This window comes from Triplophysa dalaica, chromosome 12 (assembly GCF_015846415.1).
Source record: "Triplophysa dalaica isolate WHDGS20190420 chromosome 12, ASM1584641v1, whole genome shotgun sequence".
NCBI lineage: Eukaryota > Metazoa > Chordata > Actinopteri > Cypriniformes > Nemacheilidae > Triplophysa > Triplophysa dalaica.
The window spans coordinates 20543972-20559227 of record NC_079553.1 but is presented as its reverse complement, the minus strand read 5'-3'; the positions used below and the strand labels follow the sequence as shown (position 1 = coordinate 20559227).

At 37.1% G+C, this 15256-nt stretch overlaps 1 protein-coding gene across 1 annotated transcript in view; it reads right to left on the bottom strand.

The window, feature by feature from the left end:
• LOC130433033 (thrombospondin type-1 domain-containing protein 7A) overlaps positions 1-15256 on the bottom strand; it is a 94796-nt gene that overhangs the window by 53587 nt on the left and 25953 nt on the right. The window contains exons 2-3 of the mRNA XM_056762681.1: positions 6199-7054; positions 2337-2585 (exon numbers count right to left, since the gene is read on the bottom strand). Of these exons, the coding sequence (XP_056618659.1) occupies positions 2337-2585; positions 6199-7054 (1105 nt within the window). The remainder of the gene's footprint in view (positions 1-2336; positions 2586-6198; positions 7055-15256) is intronic.

The window sequence follows — 15256 nt, the reverse complement described above, 5'->3', positions numbered from 1 at the left end:
GGTTTTGTGCCCATATGACTTAAGTCAATGGGGTCCATTCTTCTAAATATCTTCTTTTGTGTTCTGCAGATGAAAGAAAGTCATGCAGGTTTAGAATGACAGGAAGTTGAGTAAATTATGAACAAAAATGTGTTTGCAAACTTCAGAAAGTCAAGGAAAAAATATGACAACTAACTATTATTTTTTTCTCTCTGTTTGTAGTTTGTGGGCGGCTCAGAAAGCATTGTGTGTCCTATGACTCCGTGCCAGTACGTGCCATCTGTGAGAGAATAAGATTAGAGCTGCTTGACAGAGCTGCTAAGATCACTTCCATTTGTGCATCCCCTCTTGGCTCTGGACCACAGACCGGCCCGATCCGTTTCTCTCTTCCTCCATATGCTGTTGTTCTGGGAGAGCTGACTCTCACAGCCATCATCGCTCTCGCAGGTCAACCGCCTCCCAGCGGGCCTTACTGATCCACACGGGCACTTCTCCACGATCAGAGCAGAAAGCATTTCAATTTCAACATGCTGAGAAGCCACTTCTGTTCCAAAGTGCCAGTTTTTATGCACATGCCCCCAGGAAAGAAAAATCTCAACTGTTTCTCTAAAACAGCAATGAGATTAAATGAGGAGCAAATAAGCTTAAAAGTGAAACGTGCCAGTTTCGCAAAGTTAAAACACTTTTTTGCCATCCCATTTTAATACGCGGATATTTTAAGTAGGCCATTTGTAGGATGATGCTGCCAAAAAGCGTACACATTTTTAATTAAAAACATCCCAAAAGTTGAACCAGACACAGCAAACATACAAACAGAGAGAGTCCAACATCCAAGCCAAAACCTTATGTTCAGACCAATGCTATCCGTTTACTTTCAACCCCGTATTATAGCTTTGCCACTATATCAATCATTGTCACATTTATTTCTCCAAAGCAAATATAAAATAAATATCTGAGATCAAGATGATACATGAAAGCTCTGCTGAATCCCCTGAACCTCAGAGCAACAACATCTATCTCTTTGTTGACACATATTGCCGTATGACAAGATTATATGAAATTGTTGGGCAGATATAACAACACCATCGCTCCATCAATTCAATACATTTCCAACGGATACAAAACCATGAAAATGAAATTGTTTGACACCAAAAAAAACTGATGCTGACTGTTATGTCTACATAAGTATACATATAAATATATAAACAATACAGCTTTCAGAATGAACCAACCATCAAATGAGAATAAATGGGCTTTTAATTCCTAAAACAGCCATGGGTAGGTAATATGATTTATACATTTTATGATTTATGGCAAAAGAAGAACAGTCTGACTGTTATTGATGTAAGTGACATGAGAGATGCTATGCGAAAGCCTTAAGACTACAATAACTGTCATGACTACATTTTCTAACAACCCACAAAAACAGTGATCTTCTGCATTTCTAGATGTATTGTGGCCATTCGAGTCCAGTGTCTGTTTCAACAAAATCAAACCTCAGGAGTGACAAAGTCATCCAACATCAATGTGAAAGACTGACAGAATGACAAGACATGAAAAACTTTTCCTAAATACATTTTAAGACACTGTTGTATTGCTTAAAAGTCAATATGAACTTGTCTTTGTGATACTTGAGGTCTAAAAAATACAGAACATCTTTTCTTCATCATTTTAGTTAAACACGTAACTAAATGGCAAATTCAGAAAAACTGAAAGAAATTGTGGAGTGTTCTCTCATGTTTTTCTGCAGCTGTATGTGCAAGAAAACATCTACACAAACTTACTGCCATAAAAAAATATACATCTATTTTTAAGAAAACAAAAAGTGGCTAGGTATTTGATGCACACATGTAACATGTCCCTGAACATTTTTTCAAATCAGGAACATTTACATGCATGTACATGAAAGTATTGAGATCTTGTGTCCAGCTTATGTTTTAGGTCAAAATTCAGCAACCTTGTCACAAGATGATTTTAAACAATCTTGCAGTGAGACAAATGGTTTCTTAAATCCTTATTTATCCCACATACTTTCTCAATTAATTCAAGCTCATAAAAGTTGCATGCATAAAATGTATATGTAAAACTATGCAGATGTTTTAGATAGAGGTTACTCTATATATGGTATATCCTGCATGTGAAAGCCCAGCTATTCATTTTTGGGTGATTTGCTGTAAAAATTTAAATCACAGTGAAAAAAAATGCTTAAAATCAAAGTTTGATCCTCAAATCAACTTCCCAAAATCACACTGTTTGTACAGATTTTATGTAAAACTCCACTAAAACACTTGTAAAAGTCACTTTCCTGCCAAATTTGTATATGTATATTAGTGTTTGTAAAACCACATAGTACTTACATGGCACAGGGTGGCACCCTGGGGCCCTCGGGCTCACAGGCTTGACGTTCCTCTATCTGGGGGCACTCCGTCCCCCCTCCAACCGGAAGCTGCGTCACCTGTCTGCTGCGAGAGCTTGTGCCCTTTGAAACGCTGGGGTCGGCGCAGGTCTTGGAGCAGTTGCCCCATGGGCCCCATTCACTGACGGCACAGTTTTTGGGCATCATGCACGACTGATACGTTTCCGGAAGGCTCCAGTGGGGACACTGGCTGATACAGATGAGACATAACAAACATACAGTCAACAAAAGCATATTTCAAAACGCGTAACACTAAAGAATAGAGTATTACCAACTTAAGTAGCAACTTTACCATGGTACCACCACAGTATGTTTATCTTTCAACACTTTAATAACATGTTTTTGTGAGTTTAACTCAATTTGCAGTTGCCACAATGAACAACGGCTTTTCTAATTGTTTCAGTGTTCAGTAACTGCAGCAAAAATGCAAAATGTTCTCAGTTATTTTCTCCGCAGGCATCGCGGCTGATGAGCCATTAGAGGTAATTACAGGCTGTTTCCCGCTCAGGACGGCTTCATTTAGCAACCTTCCATTTAGGTGCCGCGGCTGCCAAACACACCTCAGGGCAGCCAGGACCCTTAAACACATAACTTTAGAGCTGCCGCTGTTTCCACCCATTTTCGGTCTAGATTAAGATGTCTGGAAAACTCTTAAAAATCTGGCAATACAATGATGCCATATTGTCCCATTATACTGGAAGGCGTTACAGCACAATCGTTCGTTCTGATTCTGAGTTATCACGACGGCGGTATCCACAGGTATCTGGCAGAAATACATGGTAGAAGTCTGTTGCTGTATCAAATTGTGACGATAACCTAAAAATGGCTATTGTTTAAATCTTACCTGCAAATAGCTGGGCAAAGTATGAAAATTCAATCCTAATTTTTAAGATACATATATTTGCATATTTGACTATACATTATATAAATCTCAACAAATAATTTATTTGCATTAAAGAAAACAGCCATTAAAAATAATGACTTCATAAACATTTCATTTATGAACGAGAAAAGTGAAATCTAGTTACATAATATATAAAGTTTCTATATCAAGACCTGTTTTAACACAATAATTTAAAAAGCTGAATCATTTGACAGTATATATACACACCATATAACAAACAGCAATATTTGCATTACATTTTAATTAAACATTTAGTCTTCTGACATGATCTTTAGGAAATGAAATGGCTTATAAAAGAGTGCATTAAAACTAAAATGAACTATTTATAAAGTTGCTTAAATTTTATATCTGCAACAAAATCATAGTAAATATTGTGAATATTAAATATACTTAAAAAAAAAGCTTGAAGTTCTGCATTGCTGCATCATGAACACTGTTTGTATACAGTAAACACCGTTTTTATGTATTTTAGATGAGTGATTGTTTTAACTTTCTGATGGAATGAGGACACACACATTACCATTTAAATGAGAATAATGTTTGTAGGTTTCATATAAGAATAATTACATTTGTGGAAATTCAGGACAATTTACAGCAGCGTATGTATTATGAAATTCATTAAATCCTAGATTATGTCATGATATACTAAATAAAACATTGCTGTTTTTCCTCGCATGCTGGAGTACTTTAATGGAGCCACACACACCAATGGTAAACTCTTGATATGTCTCTAAAGGGATAGTTCTAAGAAAAATGAAATTTCAAAATTTCTCATTTACTCACCATTTTGTCTTTCTTTCTTCTGCAGAACACAAGGGTAGATATATTTTTTTAAATGTCGGTAACCAAACAACGGTGGCGCCATTAATTTGCATTGGTTTGGTGTCTCTACAATAGAACTGAATGGGTACCGCCGTTGTTCGGTTACCAATATTCTTCAAAATATCTTCTGTTGTGTTCCACAGAAGAATGAAAGTCATACAGATTTGAAATGACATGATCGTCAATACATTTGCAATTTTGTGTGAACTTTATAGATATGACACTAAATACTGTCACGTTTATTGTTCTTACGAATCTAACAAATGAAAGAGAATATGAATGATTTGATTCAAGGTCTGTCGGTCAATAACAGCATTTGTGTCAGAGAATGTTTGTTGCACTTTTCTGAACTGGCAAAAGAACTATACATATTTCAGAGGTGCAGATAAATACATCAGAGATTAATATTTATGGTCCCGAGGGAATGCAAGTTGATTCAGCAAATTCATTTAAGTATTAAATCCTAACTACAGCCTAACACTGTGCGCTGTCCATTATACAATGACACGTAAATGGATAAAATGAAATGTGGATTCTTAACATGAAAAAACTTGCGCATAACACAATTCTGCTCATTTTTTTTACTTTTCTCTTTCTTTTCAACAAAAACAAAAAGCCAGAAGCTGACTGTTTGAGATAAATAAGACTACTGCGCTGAAAATTTGACAATTACAAAACTGGTTTCATACTCTGTGGAAAGTTCTGGCATAAACTCCTGCCGTGTCAGTAAATCTGCTGCCGGGGAATATACAGTTGTCATCTCTACAGTTGAAAATAGACATCGGGCGTGGGAGTGTTTGACAGCACAGCAAAGACCCAGACTAGTCACGTATTCTTCATTTCTTACTGTCAACCACTAACAGAGTGTGGAAATGCTGGAATCCCCAAAGTTTTAAGACTCATTTAACTGCTATTAGCCAGAGAACTCTCAGCGCTTCAACATATACATCATCAGAGACATGACCTGTCTTTGTTCAGCTTAATATTAATGGATGTGCTATAGACTGAGAGAGACGTGTAAGCACAGCACATTTCTTTTGTTTACCAGCTTCACCAGAAATGCCATACGGGTACGCTTAACCATCTGAGCATTACTGGTCCATCAATTTGACAAACAACCAGCATAATTGATAAGAATGGGATCATACTGGTGTTCATATTGGTGTCTTATAGGGAAACCAACAGGAAAAACTGTTCTTTTGTGTAATATTTAAAGCTGCAATCCAATAAAATGTAATTTTCAACCCAGCGTTGGGCCTAAAAGGGACGAACCCAACCATGGGGTAAATTTACCCAGAAAATGTGTATTTGACTCTACAATGGCTTAAAACAAGCCAGAATTTTGTCATAGGTTCATTCACAACCCAACGGTAGAGTTTGTCCAATACGTTCTCACGACAAAAACATAACTATTTTACGAGGTGGCTATTTTTGGCTAATTCGTATGATCTCATTCATCTATTTTAGTAACATTTGCTGTTGTGCTAGTAACGTTAGGGGCGGGGTTACGGTTGGGGCTTCAGGATTTGTACAATTCACAACATACAAATTTATACAAATTTGCCACCTGGTAATTTCCGATAGATCTGGTTGGTTTATAATAACCAAGCTTTTTTAGGATGTATATTTTTTTGTTAAAATTGAACAAAAACGTTTATTTAGCAAATATATAAAACAAATGAATTACTTTACACCAATTCACAAAATTCAGTTTCAAATAATGATGTATAAGTTGAGCTGTTGGATACAACTTATTTTCTAATGATTTGACAACAATGTAAAAACAAATAAAACATTTTTTAAACAGAGATGGGAAGAGAGAAGCAAACGTTATGGATTGCAGCTTTTATCCCTTTTTTCTCAAGATATTTTTACCATTTTTTTTTTACCAATTTCCCAATTGAATTGAAGATGCTTAGTGAAGACTGTAAAGAATGCAAATGTAAGCCTATTACAAATTTAAAGATACATTTTTATCCATATATTAGTAAAATGAACAAGAATTATATTTTGACTTCTTTTCATTGAAACACATCAAAAGTGGCATCAACTTTAGGTTCTGATAAAATCAGCTCACCTGAGTGATACGGTACTTCCATTGCGATGGACGCAAACCACCTGTCGAAACTGATAGCCGACTTCGATGTTCCAGAGATCGCCACCTGGTCGGTTCAACCTGTTGCGGTTCCTCTTGTTCTTGATAAGTTCACGCATCTGTGGGTCTCTGTTTCCTTTCTTTGCTTTGCCTTTCCGCCGTCGTGCCTGCCGTACGGCACGTGGGGGAGCGGGGGAGGATGCTGTCGGTGGCACTGGAGATTGCGGGGGCAGTTTGCACTCGCTCCATCCACCCACTCTCAGATTGAACACCGTCTCTCTGCCCTCGCAGGCCCTGGGCGCACACGTCTGGAATTCCGTCAAATTGGGGCAGGGAAGACCGCCGAAAAGCGGCGGCGCCAAAACAGAGCGCACACGGTTTTGCAGACCCAACCCGCAGGTCTTGGAGCAGGTGGTCCATGGGGTAAACCCGGTCAACACGCAGTCCTGAGGGCAGGGGATGAGACAGGCTTGTTCCTGTCGGGGTTTGGGTTCAAAGTACTCACAGATGGCATCGTCGGCCGGCGACCCATCCGCCTTGAGCGTACAGTTTACCTCCCGTGTTTGGATGCCCTCTTCGCCTTGCAAACATAAGCCAGCACGCCCGGCACCTGTCCGCAAAGATATGGGAACACACCGGTTCCACGAACCCAGCTTCCAGTCGTACAGATCCTTGTGAAAGTCGCAGACGCGAAAGCAGCTTTGTTGGTTTGCCGGCCGCGTGGACTGAGGGCAGTTGGTGTGAAGGGTGGTCCAGCCCTCCACGTGAGCGCACCACACCGCACGACTCTGACTCCCACCTGGACCGCACTCGCTGCCCATACACCTGCCCCATGGACCTGAGGACAAGTGCATATTATCAGTTAATGCATATTTATGTAAAAAATGTTTGTTCAGGCATGGTAATATTGATCCATTTGTAAATAATATATTACTGTAAAAGTCTCATCTTGTTAAATATCATACAGAATTCAGCCTGAAAATATGGCAAATCATAGTTTTTACTTTCCAAAAGTAATATTACTGTATTTTTTAACAGTAAAATGAAATGGAATGTGTTGTGTAATTTATAAGTTGTTCACTGTATATGTAAAGGTTGTTCACATTTAACTGATTACCAAATTTCAATCATTAAAGTGGTAACAATTGTCTTAACCAGATTTGACATGAAAATATATCAGCGACACAAACTGTAACAAAAGCAGTCCTGACCAATCAATATTTATAAAATATAAATTTCTGTAAAGTAGGATTTTGGTTTCAAAAGATTTCTGAGCGATCGGGGCTTCCCAGCATGACTGACACTTGTTGCTAGCTGTGGCTGGTTAGGATAAAATTCAGATTAATCTAACTAAAGAACGATTGATCCATCTAAATTATCTCAACTTAATCCCAGCTGAGTCCCTGCTGCTTCTTTCTCTCACATGGCAACAGTGATGGACATCACGCTTTAAATAAAAGAACATTAAATCTAACATGGTGTTTTGAACAAACTGGGTGACTTAAAGAATTTAATTAGAAACATACAAAATGAGAAAAAACTTCATCAGGTTTAAAACATTGACGGTAGTCGGTCAGTGGGTTTGATGTAGTTTAATAGGTGCTGACTATTGTGTCCACTGGTTAGATCCTAGTTTTGTGTGTTTTTACAATAACCACAATTGACCCTGATGAAAGTGCATGTGCAGAAATACATCTGCCTTTTTGAAATGACATTTTCTCAATCTAATAAATGTTGCTGAATTTAACTTTTCTGTTTGCACTCACATGCAGATTTTTGTTGTTGGTGAAGTTGCATCAGACATCATACTAAAATGCTGCAACGCTTGATACCACATTTCTTAGCAGGATGTTCTTGTTTATGTAAATATTTAATGAGCAAAAACATAATAAATGAAAACAGGATCAATACTTGGGTTCAAGGTTATCCATTAAGGGAAGCTGAATATATGTAGCTTAGTCAAAACCTTCAAAAATACCAAAGCACGACAACAGATAGAGGCAAAGGAGAAATGCGAAAAGGCTTCCGGAGCTCAATATTACACCCACGTTACAAAATTAGCATTTACCATAATTAATTATCACTGTATTTCATTAGCCGTGTCACTATAACATCTCACATCCTGATATTAAGCATCTATTTGATACATTGTTCTCTCTTAGGCACAATAAAACTTCATCTGAGAAGGTTTTGTTTTAAAAGCATCTCATGTTTAACAAAAGCAGGGGAAATGGAGCACGTGAACTGGATTTGTAAGGCAAAACTGAACGTAATGCATGAGCATGCTGGGCTCTGACGTGGTTATCCAACCACCTATAAACACGAAAATCCAGGTTTTACAATTTTCTAAAGATCTTAGTGTTGACTAGCTGACAACTGCACAATTTGAGGTGTCATTCACAGTGGAAACATACATAATTTTTTATGCATTTGGAAAAAAGTACACTGTTAAACTTTGCTGTTGTTTTGCAGGAGGTTTGTCAGTAACTTACTTTAGATTTAATTTACAATAATTTACATAAACTTACTTATTTCTTATATTTTCTTTCATGGAGAAAAACTCAAGATCTTAAGTCACTTTTCTTGCTATTTAAATGTATCGTTTTAAATACTTTTTTAGTTGCTGTGCTAATCCCAGTAATGAGACCGGTCTCTCATTTTGAATCTCAAAAGCAAGTGTCAAAAGTGTTTTATTTTGGCCAAGGTAAAGTTGAACTCAAACTGAAAACAGTACATATAGGAAATTATTCAAATCTACAGTTAATTACTGGCACACATGCTGCAAAACTACAGCAAGGTTTTACAGTGTACGTACACAACCTGACTAACCACTAACTCTCAACTTTTCCAATCTAAGGCTATGTTCACATTTAACTTCTTTTTTTAAGATGACAGCGTCTGCTTTACATGACTGCTTCTTGAAACACCACCGCATCTTTTTCCGCAGCTCGGAGTGTCTTTTGAAGCAGAAAAAAAAGAAACTTTTCTGACAAAAAAACACCCTACATCAAGTGCCTTTTTAGAGCTGACCAATGACAAGCTAGAAAGAACTGTCGTTTCCATGACAACATGCAAGACAGGTTATTCGCGCAGGATCAAGGCCGAAAAAAATAAAATGGTGGCCGAAATTGTTTTGTGTCTGTACAATAGAAGTGAATGGGTACCGCCGCTGTTTGGTTACCAACATTCTTCAAAATATATTCTCAAAAGAATGGGTTACCATTGGCCGAAACAAGCCAGGATCGACAAAATCTTCATAACTAATAAAACAACTCAAAGCTTGATTTATTTCCTCTGAGCTTTTTGTGGATTTGAATATAACCCGTATTCCCAGATGCTGTAGTTTGACATTTTGCCAAATAGTTTTATTTCTCAAAGTACCTGAAAAGTGTATTGTTTGTCCATTTTGTATCACGTAATACATTATATGAGACGTAGTAATAGTGATGCTTCCCTTTGCAAAAACCACAGCAAACATCAGACCAGCTGTAATTTGCACAACATGCACCCACGCCCCCAATTCCACCCTCTTACTATCTGTAATTGATTTTATCAGAGGAAGAGCGTGGGTGAGCGTGCGGCATAATGTGAGTGCTTCATGCACCCTGCAGGTCACTATGTTTCATTATCACAGCAGGACGATTACCATCGTGAATTTTAAAAGGGAAAAGAACTTCACATTAGATGTCTTCTAAAACCTAGTGAGCTGCCTAGTACCTAGACGGCATATTAAAATGGATTTTAACCCAATTTCTGTGTTCCATTTCTGTGAGGAGCGCTGTCTTGGTAGGTAGCAGACAGGTGGGTGGATCGTTACTGTAGGTATTTGTAGGTGTATGCTTGGTTAAAATGACAAAATCCACTACCATTTATTTGCTTATGGCAAAAGCATGCAAAAATCGCAGTAATATACAACAGAGAGATCTCGCAGCATCCGCTTCTTCATTTATGTCACAGCTGTAACGTGCCTGCCACATCAGTGGGAGGGAGCAGAGCCACCACAGCTTTCCTTCAGGCTAATCGTATTTGCGCAAAACAGAAATAAACACAATCTCTGCACATTTCAAACGAAGCAAAGAGAAAAAAATCCCTTTCGTGTCTCAAAAACACCCGCACAGGGTTAGAATGAAGATATGTAGACAGAGGTGGTTTAAGCAAATGCAGAGGAGAAATATTAAAGCTCTCAGATGTGCAACATTAAAGGTGTTGTAAAGGGATTTTTGGAAACTGCACACATTAAATATCCATAATGTCTGACAGATATCACTTCAATACATTTTTGGGGAAATTTAACACGTCTGTGAGAGCGCTATGAAAGAATGAGGCTTTACACCCAAAGCGCTTTACAATTATATGAGGGGGGTCTCGCCTTAAGCACCAACAGCGAGGTTCTGCGAATTACTGATGGAAAGAAAGTGTTCTTTTTATTAGACACACCCTCAATGTCGATCATTGTGCTCTCCTGGCAAGGGCTCGTGAGGTTACAATGATGCGGATGCCATTTATTTCCAAAAATATATATTTTTTTCTATTTACAGTGATTATTTTCTATACTGTGGTAGAAGAATAAATAATTGAGGTTTGCTTTTTGAGACAGTAAACTGTCAACCTTTCTTCAGAAAAATACTTTAGTACCCAGTACATTGATTCGTTCCTTTTCAGGGCCTTCAGCATAATTTAAACTCCAATTCAACATTGACGGTTTGACATTCAGAATCACGCGATCCAAAAAATATTTTTAAAGGTAAAACATTTACTGATGCTCAAGGCAGCAATAAGTATCATGTGTTTTAAAAGTCTTATGTAGGCCTACACTTTAAAAAAGTGTGGTTCTTGACTCATAATCATTGGCGAACCACTTTAAGTGCTATATAGAACCATATCTTGGTGCTTCAGTGGTTCTTTGGGATGACTGAGGTGCTATATAGAACCACTAAAGAACTCTATAGCAACGCTTCTGTATGAAGAATCTGTGTTCAGCCCCTTAATGGTTCTTCAGCGATTCTATATAGCATCACTGAACCATCAAGATTTGGTTCAACATAGGACTTCAAGTGGATCCCCACAGATTACAAACCAAGAACCACTTTTAGTGCTATATAGCACCATTTTTTTTTGAGTGTATTGTTATGATATTTACAGGTATGATTTTGGTCATACTGTATCACTCATCTCTCAACACCGGACTCAAATTGCTGCCGGTCAGTTCTGATCAATATTTCACACATCCTTATTTCCGGCATTTGAAGGAGACGCCAGCTGTCATGATAAAAGGTAATTCTGTCTGACAAAGCGCCGGTCCATCAACATCTGACAGGTGTGCGAAAGAACAGAGAGCAGGACAATTCCAGCTGTCAGTCAGACGAAGCACAGTTCAGTGCAGAGAAACGAAAACTAGAGAAGAGACATTTGCTGACGGCCATCACACTGCTTTTGAGAATAACAATACAGACGGATGGAGAAATGAATGCCGTTAAAGGTATTTAATGTATAAGATATAAACCTGACAGATATCACAGAAATAGATATTTCTGTCAGAAATGTATCCATTAGAGTTTAAGAAGAGATGTCAACAATGTGTCAAACTGAGCTCAGATTTGTCAAGTCTTCAATCCAAAGTCAATATTATTGAAGAATGCAATATGAACTCAAACATTTCTCATCAAGTTTACAATCTACATTTATTTTACACCTCCTTACTCTTCATGCGTTTCAACAATTGTCTTAACTCTCATTTGAAGAAACATTTAAGTCTGATCTTTGAAAGAGCAACCTGTGAGCAATACAATGTTTTTCTGGATATGGCCTAAGCCATGGAGACTAGTTTTAATAAAATATCTTAAATTCACATGGGAGGAAGATTTGAAGTTCTTCAAGTTGCAAAGTTTACTCTATCGCCCCAAAAATATCAATGAAAGTTTGATTATTCATGACACAGCAAAGAATATTGCCTATTATATTGAATTAGGATATTGCATTGAAGTTACTGGATAAACTTAAAAATGCTGAAGAAAATGTAACAAGTAAAGTCAAAAAGTAAAGAAAACTCCGCAGTAATACAACACATTTATCACAGACTTGGTAGTGTATCTTAAAAATGAGTTTAAATGAATACTTGCCCTGATACTTTACAGAAGGAAACAGCCTATGAAGAGAGTCAATCAAAAGAACCAAAGAACTGATCTCGGGCAAACACAATTAAATGATGTGAGCAATCTAAGAAACTTCATAGGACTTTCTAAAGATAAAACCAGTTGGCTGTGTGCTTTCAACCTTTTAATATCTCTCCTTCTCATTCTTACCATTGTAGTCAGAAAATGACATCCCAAAGGCTAACTTTCCTAACCAGGCGTGATGCAACGAGCGAAAAAAGATTTCTCTTCCATGTTAATTTGGGTTTAAGCAAGAGGACGTTTCATTGGCCCCCTGGTTTCAATCGGGTCATGCTCCTTCTCTTATAAAATCACACCGGTCTGAAATTTGGCTTTCTGAAGCTGAACTTTAAACACACTCGATTTGCTGTGCACTTTTGCTTCCAGAGAGGAGATTGATTCATGTGAAAGAGCTTCTGCGAAATGAATACAAATCACATTTTATTAAAAAATATTTCAAGTGTTTCCTTCCTTTTTTCATCCTCCAAAAACAAAACATGCTTTAGTTGAAACAATTGGCAACTGATTTATAGCTTTTTTCTGTCCTCAAGATAAATTTCGACAATGGTTTTTGGTAATATCCTCACAAAAATAAAGAAAGGGTGCTTTTTCATCCTCTAATTGAAATCTTACAAACAAAAACAAGCTTCGTTGAAACAATTGGCAACAGATTTATAGCTTTATTTTGTCCTCAATAAAGGTTTTTAGTAATATCCTAACAACAATAAAGAAAGGGTGCTTAACACAAAAATACATTTTATATCAAAATGACATCACGGTAACATACAGATCAGCATGATCATTTTTAAACATGTTCATATTTAGCTTAACTCTTCATTTGTATGTCTAAAATATGAATCATATGCAGTTCTTTTAATGACATCATCCTCCTAGAAGTAACACATTTTTTTCAAGCTATTTTTCTACTCTTATGATTCATGATTCCCTAGAGACTGTCACCAAAATATCTGAATTATGGGTAGAACAAAATGTGCTGAATAACAGGAATGACTCACTGTACGTTTAACTGTACAAAAAGAAGGAGCATGCTGGTGTGAATGCTGTCCGACAGCGTCACGGTTCCTGACTCTATTTCACATTCAGCTGAAGTTATCTGGAGAAAATGCATTTCCATTCTCAGCAGGTGAAACACGTTTTTTAAGCTTCAACAAGTATAAATATTCAATAAAAACACACATTAAAACGACATAAAAAAAACACTGTGTTCTCGAGGATGTAGATCGATATGATGGAATACGAGATGTGAGATTGAAGTGCAATCCGTCGCTGCTTAACTTGTGGAAACCAAATCAGAAACTTCTAAAAGCTCCATTTGGGTAAAAAAGCGAACTTTAAATCACATTAACGCCAAAGCGACTGCAAGAGTTTCATTCGTTTCAGGCATAAACATTTTAATGTTGTTTTTCTTCTTCCGCACCCCTACAGGCATGGATGAGGAGTCACAGCAGGTGCCTGCACCCAGCACTAAATATTAATATGGTGTCTGTGTGCTGGGCTTTGTTGATGGCGATCTGACACGCCACCTTCACGAGAAACCTCCTTCGGGCTGGTGGAAAGCAAAAAGAGTTTTTTTTTAACAAGTGCAGAAGAGCCAAAGCCAACCAATGTGCCCTTTAGATAAAGGACATTAGGTCTTGGGTCTGAACTGTGAGTGGATTGGCTGGTAAACAGTGATGCTTCGGGGGGAAATACTGCTTCTAAAAAAGTGGGGCCTGTGGCTACGGAACGAGATGGCAGAAGGATTACTGATTGTCGGGACATTGTGAGCTCAAACAGAACACCAGAGGAGAAAAAATATTGATTACTGTATATTGTGATATGGAAAATTGTGAATAATGAGAATCATAAAAATTAAACACAAATTAGATTTAATAAACCAAGCTTAATTTGTCTAATGGAAATGACTGGTTGAGTTAAATGGAAAACATTTCTGTTATATTTCTGTAATAATTTTTACCTATCCTGGTACGCCATCACTTTAATTATAGCACCATAAGACATATCTCAGTTATGAAGGCCTTGATGTCCAAATGCACTGTTTTTCAGGAAATTGAAAACAACACTGTACTTTTTAAATTATGAAATAGTTTGTTGTCAAGACTGAAAAGAACTTTTAAACACATTTTTATTGGTAAGATATTTGTGAAACCATGTGACAAACAAAGGGTGACTAAAAATAATGATTTTATGGCAAAAACTAAAATCACGAAATATGGAGATACGATGTTGTTAAATAAAAGCAGCGTTTATATTCCTTGGCATTTGCCAATTTTTATAATTCAGCCAATTTTCCTGAAACAACACATAATGCTGCATTGAATTATAAAAATGTATGTGATCTTAAATATTTAATAATATGAAGTAGGCCAAATAGTTCAAATAGTTTTTTGAAATAATGAAATAATTAAACCAAACTGTATTCAATTATTATGAAGATTTTCTTAAGATATTTCTCATTTGAAAATCTGTGTTTGAATATTTGTTGTTACAAAGAAAAACTTTAAGAAAGAGAAGATGCACTGAAGTCAACATAAAGCGACTGTAACATATTGTTTTTTATTTCCCAAACAGTAATTAGCGTATTGTCATTGCGTGTTTTTGTTTATAAAACAAGAATCTGCAGGAAAGGTCTGACAGATAGAGCTCAAGGGGGATATAAAACATGATATACAACATAGAACTTTATTGTGATAAAGCACACGCTTAAACTAAGTGATCACCTCTCGCCTCCAGCAGACCAGTGCAATTCACCTGGTAGGCAGATTTATGCGATCCCGGTTTGCCAACGGGTGGTTAAAAAGCAAAGCTAAAGCCCTCAAGCTCAGGTCATTCACTTCAGACCAAAGCAGCGGGTGAGAGTAGCTTCA